This window comes from Canis lupus, chromosome 3 (genome assembly GCF_048164855.1).
Source record: "Canis lupus baileyi chromosome 3, mCanLup2.hap1, whole genome shotgun sequence".
NCBI classification, from domain to species: domain Eukaryota; kingdom Metazoa; phylum Chordata; class Mammalia; order Carnivora; family Canidae; genus Canis; species Canis lupus.
The window spans coordinates 67,359,940-67,374,919 of record NC_132840.1 but is presented as its reverse complement, the minus strand read 5'-3'; the positions used below and the strand labels follow the sequence as shown (position 1 = coordinate 67,374,919).

The following is a 14,980-nucleotide window of genomic DNA, read 5'->3' as shown; positions in this document are numbered from 1 at the left end:
TGACATTTTAGCGGATGTCTTGTACCTAGCAGGCATCAAAACATGGCTCGATTGCTTTTGGGATGACAGCTTCTGGGCAATCAACTCAGAGGACTATGAAAAAAAAAAATGTGTGTTCTGGCTTTGATGAGTCTGGTGTTATTTGCTGCCCTCTTGTGTCCGGGCCGGGTCCCTGACTGGGCTTCCCTGGGCCCTCGGAGGGCGTGGGAACAGAATACCTCGCACAGAAAGTTTCCCTTGGTGAACACAGAGGAAGAAGCTGAAGCTGAGAAGAGTCTCAATTATGGCAACGCCAGGGAGATTGTCCCATGAGGGAAGAGAGGTGTTTGCTAAAGACTTTGAGACTCTATAGCTCAGCTGCAGTGGGAAACACTTCATCATTTAGAACATATCCGGAGACATGGACTCGAGCCCTGTAAAATGACTGGTTTAATCATTCCAGCTGCTGGTGGATGATCTAATTAGCTAAGATCTACACCTGGAGGTCACAAAAAGGCTGAGGAGAGGAGGATGCAGGTGCTTGTCGTCCTTACCTTCTCCCAGCCAGAGTGGTCCCCTTCCGGACTCTGTCCCCACCCACTCCGCATACTCATCCACAGGGAGAGGAGACCATTCTCCTTTGTTATCATGACTCCATCATGCAATATTCCACTTACTTGGCACTTTGGCCCTTGCCACGTGGTGTGGCACTTTCTATTATGTTCACTACTCCCTCACCTGAGCTACAACCCTCTTTCCAATCCACCTGCCAGCTCCATGGGGACATACATTTGTTGTGAATCCAGTAGTATAATACCGTGTTCAACAATTATATGTAAATTTATTCATTCATTCAGAGGAAATCAAAATTCCCTGTAGAAACTTACAGGAAATTCTATTCACTCTACTTTCATCTTAAATTCTATAGCCCCAAACTTCTAATCTGCTTATGAATTTGAAAGCTGTGGTTAGGGGTTTCATCATAAGCATGCTTCCATAGAAGAAAAAAATCTATGCAAATGAAAATTAATATCAATAAATAAAATTCTGTTTCATGCTGTGAATTTATATCCAAGGGAGTGATTAAGACCGAGAAGAGAATGAAGAATATGTAAACAAGGCTTCCAGGACCTCATGTCTTTGCTTCCCTTTTCCAAATAAAAACAACCAGCAAGGAAAAAAAAATCCTGTGCTCTTGTAAGCATATATTTTTCTCCTTAAAAAGGGGAGGAATAATTTGAGATCGTAAAAGAAGTTGCAAAAATGTCTTTCTATAGAAGGAAGCAGATGGGGCACCTGGGTGGCTAAGTGGTTGAGCATCTGCCTTTGGCTCAGGTCATGATCCTGGGGTGCTGGGATTGAGTCCTGTATCAGGCTCCCCACAAGGAGCCTGCTTCTCCCTCTACCTATGTCTCTGCCTCTCTCTGTGTCCCTCATAGATAAGTAACTAAAATATTTTTTAAAAAGGGAGCAGATGTAACCAGATTTCAGGGATGGTAAACATGATTGGAAAACCCAACATGGAGACATTTGGACATGTGAGATCTCCTATTGCTCTTATTACTTTTCTATCCAGCTCTGAAGCATACTAACATTATTGAGAAAGTCTATGGTGCTTCTGAGTGTGGGATCTGAAAGGAGTGTGTGTGTGTGTGTATGTGTGTGTGCATGTGCATGCACGTGTATGAGAATCCCAGCGGTAGTACTAAAAATAAGAATGCCCCTATCCCATCCCTGCAGGAATATTTAATGAGACATATGTATTGAAATGAATGCCAGATGCTTATCTAAGTGCCTGACAGATAGCAAGCACCTGAAAGTAGTTCCTCCATCTGCCCACTGGTCTCTCTCCTGTTTTAAGGCAGGTGCATAATCTATCAGATCCTGGTGCCAGAATTTTAGACATTTTAAAGTTGTATCAAGGGCCTAATTGCTACTGCTTCTGCTCAGTAAGCTTCTGCTGGACAACAGATGGAAAGGCTGCCTTCAATACAGAATGAGCTCTGGATTCAGGAATGACTGAATTAGGTCTGTCTTCACTGATTTTATATTTTAAAAATAGCTGGTTTGAAAAAGTAAAATTTCAGAAGTGCTGTCATAAAGGAATGGAAGCTCCGATGCCTCCCTGAAACTCAAAAGGGAATTAATTAACAGCTCATTGAGCTCAAGTACTCACCTGGCATCTGAGCAAATGGAGACTGGGAGTTGCTGACACTGCTCTGGAAGGCAAAAGAGAGCGCAAGTGTTTTCTTTAGTTGCAGTTTGAATTAAAAAAAAAAAAGATCAGGGATACATTTTACAAGCTTTTTTTTCTGATACTAAGAAACATTATTTGGGGGTTAAACTGGGAGAGCAACCCCAATTAAGAATTCGATTATTGGGGGCACCTGGGTGGCTGAGTTGGTTGAGCATCCAGCTCTTGATTTCCACTTGGTCATGATCTCAGGCACTCAGAGGGTAGAGGGGGGAGTCTGCTTGAGATTCTCTCTTTCCCTCTCCCTCTGCCCCCCACCTCTGCTCACATGGTCTCTCCCTCTCTCTCTCTCTAATAAATAAATAGAGGGGATGGGAGATGGGATAGCTGGGTGATGGACATTAAGGAGGGCACATGATGTAATGAGCACTGGGTGTTATAAAAGACTGATGAATCGCTGAACTCTACCTCTGAAACTAATAAGCTATATTTTAAAATTGAATTAAACTTAATTAATGAATGAATCTTAAAAAAATTCAAATATGAGAGAACAAAGTTTTACAAGCGACAGAGAGAAACCAAAGTTAGATCCTGGTAAACATGCCAAAAAGCACAGGCTAGATGAAATGGAATAATTTGTCTTTTGTTTTGTACTGTTTCTATTAATATGAAATATAGGTCGAGTGATTTATATACATGCAGACATACATACCTATGCTTGGCATTTGGCTTCAACATTCAATGGTCACTGTCTGCCTTCATGCAGAATCAAAGCTCCACCAAGGGTAGGGGCCTTCGACCATGGCTTGTGCTCAGTGCCCAGAATGGAATGTGGTTCATAGTAGACGTAAAAATATGTGGAATAAAGACCCAGTCCTCAAAGAACCCACAGTCACAGTGATCATGGGAAGTTGGGGCATGTTGTCTGTTGAATTATGCTCCCTTAAAAGATAACTGGAAGTCCTAATCCCCAGTACCTGTCAATATGACCTTATTTGGAAATAGGATCTTTGAAGATATAACCAGTTAAATTAAGATGATGTCATAGTGAATTTGGGGTGGGCCCTAAATTCAATATGACCAGTGTCCTTCTAAGAGGAGAAAGACACACAGGGACCCAGACCCAGAGGGGTGAAGCCATGTAAAGATAGAGGCAGAAATTTGAATGATACAGTGTCAGGCTAGGAATCCACAACCACCAGCAGCTAGAAGAGGCAGGGAGATTATGCTCCTTTAGAGCCTTCAGAGGGAGGCTGGCCCTGCTGACACCTTGATTTCGGACTTCTAGACTCCAGACTGTGAGCCAATTAATTTTTGTCACGTTAAGCCTCCCTCCACCTGCCCCTCTCCCCCAGATTTGTGGTGCTTTGCTATTGTGGCCCTAGGAAACTAACATAGTTACTGATGATGAAACCGACAATGCTGTGTAGTGTGAGGAGTGACGTGGCGGTGGTGGTGGGGAGATGGAGTGAGGGGCCACCTAAGCTGGTATTAGGGATGGACATCTGGGGGGGAGGGCGGCGGCCGGAAGGGTGACACTAAAGCTGACCTCTGAAGGAAGGGTATCCTGGTGTGCAGAGTCCTAAAATATACAATTGCAAATTTTGGCTCCACAATACCCGGGAACAAAGTTATATAAGAAAAAATAGCTGTTGGAAGAGTTAAGAGTCCTCAACATCTAATGCTTTGGATCTGAGCTCCTGTCCCTCACAGCACTGTAGACTCAAAAATTGGAAGAGATTTTATAGAGAGCCTTTTGCAACCATCCACTTGATGCCAAATTCCTGTCCACATTATTAACGCTGGGTGCAGTTAGCCTTTAGGGCTGTGGAAACCAGCACCCTCTCAGAAAGTCCATTTCTTCTCTGGGCACTACTGACTGTCACAAAGCAGGCAGAAAGGAATCAATTTCTTTTTTCTCATCTTTTTGGTCCACACACAATAAGTTTAACCCTTCTTCCATGTATGGCCCTTCACATATTAGAAGAGAACCCATCATTTCCCCAACCGTCTTCATCAGTTTGGGCTGCTCTACCAGATGCCATAGATTGGGTGGCTTGAGCAAGAAACATGTCTCCCAGGCCTGGAGGCTGAAAGTGTGCCCAAGGGATTGGGTTCTTGTTGGGGGCCCTCCTCCTGGTTTGCACCCATCTGGCTTCTCACTGTGTCTTCATGTGGTGGGAAGAGAGCTTATCTCTCTCACGTGTCTCTCCTATGAAGGCACTAATCCCATTCACAAGGGCTCCACCCTCACAACCTAATTACCTCCCAAAGGCCCCATTTCCAAATACCATCACGTTGAGGCTTAAGGCCTTAACATATGAATTCTGAGGGGTCACAGGTATCCAGTTCATAGCACTAAAGTGGCATTCAATCTTTCCAGGCAGACTAATCCTTCAACCATGGGGCACCTGGGGGGTTCAGTCGGTTAAGCGTCCGACTCTTGATCTCAGGTTTTAATTTCAGAGTTGTGAGTTCAAGCCCCACTTTGGGCTCCGTGCCTCTTAGAAGGATCACAGGTTCTTTGAGTGAAGACTCTGGAACCAGAGTGTATGTGTTTGAATCCCAGCTCCGCCTCTTAGTAGCTGTGTGATCTTGGGCACCTGAGATTAAATGATATCCTATATGCCAAGTGCTTAGGTTAGTTCCTGGCATAGAGCAAGTAGGAAGTAAGTGTTAGCTGTTACCACTCAGATGCATCTTCATGCCCCTTCAAATCTATGGCATGTTCCTCTAAACCTGTTCTGATTTCTGTGTCTTGCTGTATAAGAAGTTAACACTTTTAAGTGGCAGAAGGAAACCTGGGGCAGGAAGGGTCAGAGGTGGGTGCAGATTGGGGTGCCCTACATCTTCCATACGAAGGAAAGGAGGCAGTGATGAAACATAAAGCACTTGGGTTTGGGCACATTGCCCCACATTGCCAGGGCTCATCCTCTTCAGAGTTTCCCTCCAAGTTCCAGCCATGTCTGGCTGGGTGTCTCTCCGGAGGCCCGGACCAAAGCCTCCATGCTCTGGCTTCTGCTTGGGCCTCCTCTGTGCACACAGGGTGTGTCTCTTCTCCCACTCGCTCTCCCTGCCTGCTCCCCTTAACTGCTCTGGCTGAGGCTGGACTAGGAGGAAGGCTTCTGTGAGATGCTGGCCCACGTCCCACCTGCTGGACAGAAGCATCAGCATCCTATCCTCCATCAGCATCTGTCAGCCGCTCCCGTCTCAGCTGGAATGGCTCTGCCTCCAGCCTCTTCCTTGAATCATGGATAAAACTCAGTCTACACTGGCATGGTCTCTACAGCTTCCAGCCTCTCTGCTGTGAAGGCTTTCCTCTCGTTCTCTTCTACATACACCAGCAGTCCCTGGAATCTTCTTACATTCCTCCTTCTTCTGCCCGGGCTTCCTTATCACTGCGGGACAGCCAGTTGCATCATTGCAACTCTGTTTTCATTTTTTTTTTTTTTTTTGGTTACCCATAACATTTTACCTTGCATATTTAACAAAGACTACAACAATATCTGAAAACTCCCCATGACAAAATCCTTAGATCTTGAACTCTCACTACCCCTCTCCTACTCTGTATGCGTATGCTATCTTCTTTCATTTTAGCTTGTTTCATTACATCTTCCCAAATTAGACATCTTCATTGTCATCATTTCATTAATTACATCTGTAGTAGATTTACTTATATGTTTACCATTTTCTTGGCTTACTCTTCTTCCAGATTTTTTTTTTTAAGATTCATTTTCTATCTTCTAAAGTAATCCTTCAGAAAACTCCTTTCCTGCTGGAAATGGTGGTAAAATGTTTCAGTTTTCATTTACCCGAAAATATCATTTCTTTTTCTCTTGTACTTGAAAGATAATATTGCTAGGTTCACAACTGTAACTTTATAGTTATTCCTCTCTCAGCACTTCAAAGATATTGCCCCACTATCTTTCGGCTTCCATAATTGCCGTTGACCTTGCAGTTATACTTTGGATAATTTTTCTGAGTGCTTTTAAAAAATTATTATGGAAGTAGAGTCAACACACAATGTTGTATTAGTTTCAGATGTTCAATGTGGTGATTTGTCAATTCTATACATTACTCAATGCTCATGTGGTAAGTGTAGTTACCATCTGTCACTATACAATGTTACTACAATATTATCAACTATGTTTCCTGCACTGTACTTTTCATCCCTATGACATGTATTTTTTAACTCGAAGTTTGTACCTCTTAATCTCCACCTATTTCACCCATTCCACACACCTGCCCCCCCCCACCCCTGCCTATGGCAACTAGCAGTTTGTTCTCTGTATTCAAGAGTCTGTTTGTTATTCACTTAGCATTATACCCTCCAGTTCCATTCATGTTGTTTCAAATGGCAAGATTTTATTCTCTTTTATGGCTTAGTACTATTTCACTGTATATATATATACTACGTCTTCTTTATCCATTCATCTATCGAGGACACTTGGGCTGCTTTCATAAACTGGCTATTGTAAATAATGCTGCCATAAACGTAGTAGCGCATATGTTTTTGAACTAGTTTTTTTGTATTCTTTGGGTAAATAGTCATGGAATTACTGGATCATAGGGTCGGTCTACTTTTAATTTTTTGAGGAACCTCCATACTGTCTTCCACAATGACTGCACCAGTTTGCATTCCCACCAATGGTGCATGGGGTTTCCTTTTTCTCTAGATCCTCGCCAGTACTTGTTGTTTCTTGTGTTTTTGACTGTAGCTAATCTGATAGGTGTGAGATGATATCTAACTGTGGTTTTGATTTACATATCTCTGATGATGAATGATGTTGAGCATCTTTTCACATGTCTATTGGCCATCTGTGTATCTTCTTTGGAAAGAAATGCCCATTCAGGTCTTCTGCCCATTTTATAAATCTCTGCTTTTTAATAGACTCTCTTTGTCTTCAAGTTTCTTCAAAGTAAACTCATTTTACACCTGGAAGAGTTTCAACTGTCCTCTTTTTACATACTGCCTTGTCTGTATCATCCCCATTCTCTCTTTCTGGGATTCTGTTTAGATGTATGTTAAACCTTTTACCTTTATCCTCTATACCTCAAACTTCCCTTTATATTCTCTATATCCATGATTCTCTTTCTGTATTTTGCTATAAATTGCTATAGACTTCTTCAGATCTATATCCAGTATACTAGTTCTTTCTTCAGCTATAGTTGTTGTTTTACTCATACGCTGAATTTGAAAAGTTATCAATAAATACATATTTTCTCATGTCTATAAATTCCATCTGGATTTTTAAAAAATCTGCTTGGTAATTTTTGATAGTCTCTCATTGAGGGTTTGCTATTTATTAAGTTACTATATATTTAGTATTTGGTAATTCTAATATCTAAAAGTTTTAGGAATTTAAATTTATTGTTTATGCTGACTCTCACTCATAGTGGTTTGCTTCCTTATGCATCTTGGTGATCTTTGGTTGAAGCTTATATCTGGTTAACCTTAATCTGTAAAAATCTGGGGTTCTAATTTGAGAATGCTTTCCTCCAGAAGATTTATGTTTATATTTCTAGGGAGCCAGCTCCCTTCCAGGTTCCCCAGGTTAATCCTGAAGTCCCAAGTTCGGCTCCCCAACCTTGGCAACTGCTCAGGGATCAGTTCATTCATAAAGCTGATTTGGACACCTGCTCTCAGGGGAACTTGCCTTTTTGGTGTGATTCCCTTCTCATCATTCAATGACTTAATTTCTGATCAGACCTTTCCCCAGCCTTCCATGCCAACACTTCCCTTTTACAACCCCTCCATCTTGGAGAGTTCCCTTACTTCCTGCCAGATCAACAACTTATTAAAATGTGTTTTATGCAGGACCCAGTTTTGTTGTGGGTGAGATCTTCCCACCCTCAGACCATCTAGTCTGACCAAAACAGTTAAACAGCTAAATATTGCAACTAGATGTAGATACCTTTCTTTAGATACCTTTCTTTTTAGGCACAGCATAAAAGATTTTATTTTTCTATTAATTTTCAAATTCTCTCACAGAGATTTAAATTATAATAGAAGTAATTCATAAACCCATACTTGTCACTTCATAAGTATACTGTTAACCACATGTGTCATCTCATTTAGTGATCACCGTAATCCCCAAAGATAGGTAATATTATTGCCATCTTAATTATGAGGGAACCCAGGAAGAGAAATAACCCACATTATTTAGTAGGTGGAACTGGTAGTAATGGTGGTTGGGGGGCTCAAATAAGAACCTTTGGAATTTCAGAGCTGATTTCTTATCTAAAGCACTATGTTGCCTTCCAAGCATTCTAATATCTCAAAAATAAAAATGGGAAAATATCCTAAGTAGTTAAATTTTGTTTAGTACACAGGAGACTTAGGGACATCCAGAGAGAGCATATAATTATACCAAAACTCACAAAAAAGACTTAGTGAGATTGATACTTTCCTGTCTCTCTCTCTCTCTCTCTCTGTCTCTCTGTCTCTGTCTCTCTCTCTCTCTTTCTCTCTCTCTCTCTCTCTCTCTCTCTCACACACACACACATCTCCTTAGTCCTTCAATGGATATACTGTTTTTAGGGGGTCAGCTTTATTGAGGTACAACTTACATATAACAAAATTCCTAAATTTTAAACACACAATTTGATAAATTTTGACAAATTTTGACAGACTCCTGTGACCCACTTCTATAATCATGACATAAAACATTTCCATCAAATTAATTATTTTATAGCTATAATGAGTGCTACCCTCTGTATGGTGGCCTGGGAAATATTTGGTGGGGGGTGGTAAATATAAAAGGCAATGATAATGTGCCATGTCAGTTTGCCTCACACAACATAGAATTGAGTTCTAAAGTCCCTGGGTAGGGACTGGGAAGGCCTTCACTGGACAGATTTCAGAACTGGTACTTACTCCCCCATCTCATTCTCAGTTTTTTATAGGTTGAGAAAGAACAGCCTAAAATATGGGTCTATAGCATATCACTAGTTGTCATTGCACTTATGAAGGGAAAACTCACATTCCTTTCTTCCTCACTCAAAATATTATGTTCATACAGTTGCCTCTTATCATATGAATCCTCCAGAAATAATATTGAAATTAATATTGAAGAGCCTATAACTTTTGACCAAGGTAAGATGGTATATAATTTTTATTTTGCATACTGCAAACAACAGGATCTTGCAATGCCAGGTAGCCAAATTCAGAGGTTTATATTTGAATGAAATTTGCCAGCCTGCAACTTCCTGTAGCTTACACAGCAGCCTCACAGCTGCCCCAAGAGCTCCTCCATGAAAATGAGTTAATTTGAACTAATGGGTCACCAAGGTAATAAAGTGATAAGATTAGGAGTTTCACCTTGAGTACATTTATCATCATTTTTATGACCCTATAATATTTTAAGTGCCAACCTAGTTAAAGAAATATATTGAAATGTACTAAGGAAAAGACCTCCGACTAGCATAAGATTTTTCATGCTGCTATATAATTTATTTTTAAATTCTAATGACATAGTTTAGAAGGTGTCTCTTTAATCTTTGCTACTAATGCTAAATAATAATAATCATAGCCCTTTATGAATAGCTGGGCTCTCTTTTAAAAGAATTCGTAGCACTTTATGTATTTACTGTCTCACTGTCATCACACTATGGTTAAGAGATGGATCAAGTGGGTGACACTATACTGAACCTTCTAAAACCGTGTTTGTTTGTTTTTTAAATATTTATTTATTTATTTATTTGAGAGAGAGAGAGAGAGAGAGAGAGAATGAGAATGAGTGAGAGGGAGAGGGAGAAAGAATCTGAAGCAGACTCCTTGCTGAGTGCAGAGCCTGACATGGGGCTTGATCCCATGTCTGCTAGATCATGACCTGAGCTCAAACTAAGAGTCAGATGTTTAAGCAAATGAGCCACCCAAGCACCCCTAAAACCGTGTTTTAGTGGCTGAATTTAGACCCACCATAAGTCATGATTTTCCTCCAACTTTGAAATGAATATAATAATGCTGGGTGTAACATAATCAGTCTTTAAGTGGTTATCCGTGTTAGGCTGGAATACCTTCTTCTTCCAGAAGAAAATGGGCGTAGAGAATCAGATGCCTTTGTTAATGTTAAAGCACGTAGTTGAAGCAGGGGGATTCTGATTGGTGTGAAGTCTTACACAATGAATGAAGGATGTCAAGTCTATTCTAATTTCATTAGTTTTGCAAAGTTTGAGACAGGTTTTGATTTATGGGCCACTCATCTGAGCTGCATAGCAATTTAACCATAAATAAGAAAAATAGTCCATTAATGAATAAGAACTACAGTTTGAAACATCTACCATGTGCCAGGTGCTTTATATGAGTTTATTTTATTGTAAACTAGATATTATCATCTCAGGTTTACAAATAAGGAAACCAAGCAAGCATCAGAAAGTTAAGCAATATGCCCAAGATTGCCCTTCTAGTAAATTACAGAACTAGATTTAAACCCAGATTTTCTGGCTTCCAAATTTCTGCTCCATCAAGCTCTCAATAATGGAACAAGCAAGTTCACTGCACCTGCCCCTCCAACAAATCAGATATTTCCTGGGCACCTCTGATGTGCGAGATCCAGAGCTGAGTGTTGCAGGTGCTAGACAAAATGCAGCTCCAGGGCTTAGATTGGGATTCACTTAGGGAGATAAGCCGTTTGTGGTAGATTAACTAGGACCACAGTTTCTTTGCAGTTTCTCCCATTAAGAAGTGGAGTCTGTTCCTCTACCCCTGGAGTCTAGGATGGTTTTGTAACTTGCTCTGGCTAATGGAATGTAGGAGAAGTGATGTTGTGTGCACTTCAGAGTGTAGACCTCGAGAAGACTTGCAGCATTCACCTTCACCTGTTTTGAAATACCACCTCGTGGTCTCTTAAGGAAGTCAATCTCAACTCCTAGAGGAGAAGTGACTGTGGAAGTGTATTCCAATGCTCCTGCTGATGGCCAGTAACGACTGCCAGACATTTGAAGAAGGCCATCTTGGACTTCCAGCATGGCTGAACCTCCAGCTGAGGGCAACTGAATAACTGAGCCCCAGGGAAACCAGCAGAGGAACATCCAGCCAACCCACAGAATTGGGAGAAATATATAATTGTTATCACCTACTAAGGGTGGGTTCTCACTCAGCAACAAGGAACTGATGCAGACATACCCAGGAAAAAGTCACTTGTGGTGCAGAGCTCATGGATTCCAATGCCATTAGATTATATAATGTGGAGGTGGGATGGAGGTGAGTAGCTGCCTGGGGAGAAAGTGACTTAACACATTATATAGTGGGTGATATTGGAGTCCATGCACCTAGTTTCCAAGTGCATGGCCTATGCTCTACATACTCTGGGAGTCAGACAAGGGAGCAACTGAGGTACAGAGCATTTGAAATGGACACTGAAGAATGAGGGGATGTAGATAGGAGAAGGGAGGCTCCCAGGTACGAGGAAGTTTGTGAGCCAAGCACAGAAGTAGAAAAACAAAATTCTTTTTCAAGAAATGAAAGCAAGTTCGTTTGTCAGGAGCAAGAGTTTCATTTAATTGATTAAATAAAAATGTATTGCGTGCCTACTATGCACCAGGATTATGGTAGTTTTCAGAAAGAAAAAGAGGAATAAAGCATGGTATCTATTCTTAGGGAGCACACAGTTTTATAGGGAAGACAGTTGCATAACTGTCTGACTAGGGCCAGAGGACTAGCATTTCATGATTAGAAATGCTATTCATGCCAGACTCTATGTCAGGCATATTATAAATATCAGTATGTGTCTCATTTTTATTAAGGACTCATATTTGTGTGCTTTATGTACTCTGCACTGTGCTAAATGACTTGTATGCATTATCATGACATCCTCATTATTAACATTACATCCTCATTGCAAACTAATGAATTAGATTGTTGTAAGTTATTATCTCTAGACTAATAGGTTGGGGAACTAACTAGACAGTATGAAGGACTTGTCCAATGTCGCAAAGCTAGTAAGTGACAGAGCCACTTTAGTACAGGTAGAGGCTGGAGGGTGGGGGTGAGTTGCTATTTTGGGGGAAGGTGGCTGAACACAGGATATTGTGGGAGAGATCTGAATCTGGTTTGGAAGGGTGAAAGGACACCAGAAAGGAGATAGTATATGGGGCATTGTATTTGAGGAGAAAGCAAAGGTTCGAGTGTGTGGCCAGCATGTTACAGACATGGACACGTGTGCAGGAAGTGTGTGGACAGGAGGCTGACGAGACACTGGAGGAGGGTATAGGAGCCAAGTTATAAAGGGAGCCAAGTGAGCCATGCTGAGGAGCTTGGAATTTGTCCAGAAGCAGGCAGTGGTCTTTTCGAGGCTTCTTAGCCATGTAGACAAGTGGTATTGGCATTCCAACAAATTTAATCTGGTGCTGACAACAGTAGGTCAGGAACGGATGATGGGTGAGTGTGTGGCTATTGCAACTGAACAGAGATCCAGCGATGAGGGTCTGATGGGCTCTCCTAGGGGCGGAGCGTCAGGAGATCAGCAGGTGACATTTATCAAACTTTATATGTGGCTTTGTTTTAGAGCCCACCAAGGGCTGCTACTCGCCGTGTGAGTGCCGAGGGCTGCTGGCCACCTGTCCCGGTTGTACCAATTCCCAGGGCTCTTTCTGTCTTTTCTTCTTTATCACCAACTTTCCCACTGATGCCTGTGTGTAAAGAGGGGGCTGGCACGTTTCCCTCAGATTGCACTATTTACAGAGAAAAAAAATCCCTATATCCTTAAATGATTTAATGGTATATCGTACAGGTCCAATCCTGAAACCACACAGATTTGTGAGGAATGAATATTGACATATATCCTTAAAAACATTTGCCTTTTGTCTACAAAGTCCTAGATTACAGAGGATTGATCTCACAAAGAAATTGCTCATCTGGTTCTGTGCACTTTGTTTTCATTATCACCAGCCTCTGGCAAAGTAGGTACTATGCAATCGATATAAAACGGAGACATAAAAGGGTTAAATAATTTGCTTACAGCCTTCAAATGTAGAGAGTTGAAATGAAAACTTAAAGTCTTGTTTAGATTCTCTCTTGGGGGAAGGGAAGTTGCCATGAGTACATTAATTTATGCATGTTTGTAATAGTACATATGTAAATATTGAACATAGATTCTGAAGTTCATTGATTTGTTGGTACAATAACTTAATTTCTTTTTAATAAAATGTCCTAGTAAAATTCTGGAATATTGCACATGGAACTCAGTGTGGTACTGTGGAGGAGAAGAACAAGGGGATGGGTAAGCAGGAGAGGTCATCAGACTTTTATTTTTTACTCTATACCCTTTCTTCCATTTGAAATTTTACCATGCATTCTTTTGTAATTAAAACAGATACTTAATGGAAGTTAATAAATAGAATTCGGGTCATATCTTTATTGTAAATCTCAAAGTTAAAAAAAGAACCATGATTCCCAAGTGTCTTAAATTTCTGGTGTATGAACAATTTTATGTCCTTTGGAAAGCTAACACAGCTATAGGGTTCCAACTTTCTAACAGTTTCTCAAAATTTTACTGTTAAAACTCTCTTGCTTGGCACAAAATGATGTCCAGGCTGTCTCTGTGAGAAAGTGATTTCTGTTACCTAAGTTATAAAATGAAACACATTTTTTTTTTTATTTTACCCCTGATCCGCCTTTGGAATGCTATTTGTATTTATGTAGCTAAGTAAGAACAACAGAAGCCACTGGGATGCTTGTTGATAAATGGCCCTGTACAACTGTGGCCAGAACAGGATCTGCAGAACTTCAGCCCTGCCAGATGGACTTGCTATAGCTGTTTCACTGCAAAACCTGATTATTTTTGCAAGCTGTATGAAAGAATTCACCACCAGGAAATATTTTAGATTTTGTGATATTTAAAACAACAACAACAACAACAACAGCCACAGAACCAATAGAACAGCTGAAAAAATAAGTTGCTTGCAAAAGGTTCCCCTTTATTATTATTATTTTTAAAAATTTCTGTAATTGTGAAAGAGCAGGTGGTTGGGTGGAGAACATGGAAAGCCCTGGAAATGTGGTTCAGTTCTATAAACAAGGCAGGATAGTGGGCTAATTAAAGTCAGACAATGGACTATTTTGAAAGGCATAGATAAAGCATTCATTCAAATGAATGCCAAGGACATAATATGTACCTCTGTATTCAAACATTGGCATTTTGAGTTTAGGAGGCATGGCCTGCTAAGAAAAAAATTTTTTTCCTTTTTTAATTCTTTCTGGGCTCATAAAGGGGATGAGTTGACAATGTGAACAGGCAATATGCAAAGTGCTCATTTGGGGGAGGCACTCCCAGGGTAGACACTGATTATCTTGAAAACATTACAAATAAGTGGATCCTTCTGATGGCAATTCAGAAAAAAAATAGCAAGGACAAGTGAGATGTACTTATTAAAGAAAAATAATAGTTTTCCTAAGAGATTTAGCAATCAAACACAAAAGGATCAGGTACTTCTAAAAAATAAGAAAAATCAAACACTGGCATAGCAGGAAGGCACACTGGGTCATCTGATGGCCATGTGCTGTGTCCAGGCAACCCAGAAAATCTTACTGAAGCCAAACCACATTGTAGGATGGGTTCAGTTTATGAGAGTTGAGCTAAAAAATAATTTTTATAGCAAAGTTTAAGAAATCAGAGAAGAGCGTGGGTATTTCTTGTAATAGCAGTCGTATGGGATTTTCTTGCACTCATGTCTTCCGAACTTGGGGCTACTGCCCAAATCTTACCCTTCTTCGTCCATGGATTCAATTTTACATACAAGTCTTCTGTTCTTAGTTTTGACAAGACAATCATGGCTGCAATGGCTGGGATTTCTTCCTTGAAAAGG

At 40.7% G+C, this 14,980-nt stretch overlaps 1 protein-coding gene across 2 annotated transcripts in view; it reads right to left on the bottom strand.

Annotated features, from left to right (window-relative positions):
- The window catches only part of POU2AF2 (POU class 2 homeobox associating factor 2), a 39,222-nt gene that overhangs the window by 5,697 nt on the left and 18,545 nt on the right, over nt 1-14,980 (bottom strand). For both annotated transcript variants that reach the window (XM_072821920.1, XM_072821918.1), the window contains one exon: nt 2,156-2,198. In XM_072821920.1, the coding sequence (XP_072678021.1) occupies nt 2,156-2,198 (43 nt within the window). The remainder of the gene's footprint in view (nt 1-2,155; nt 2,199-14,980) is intronic.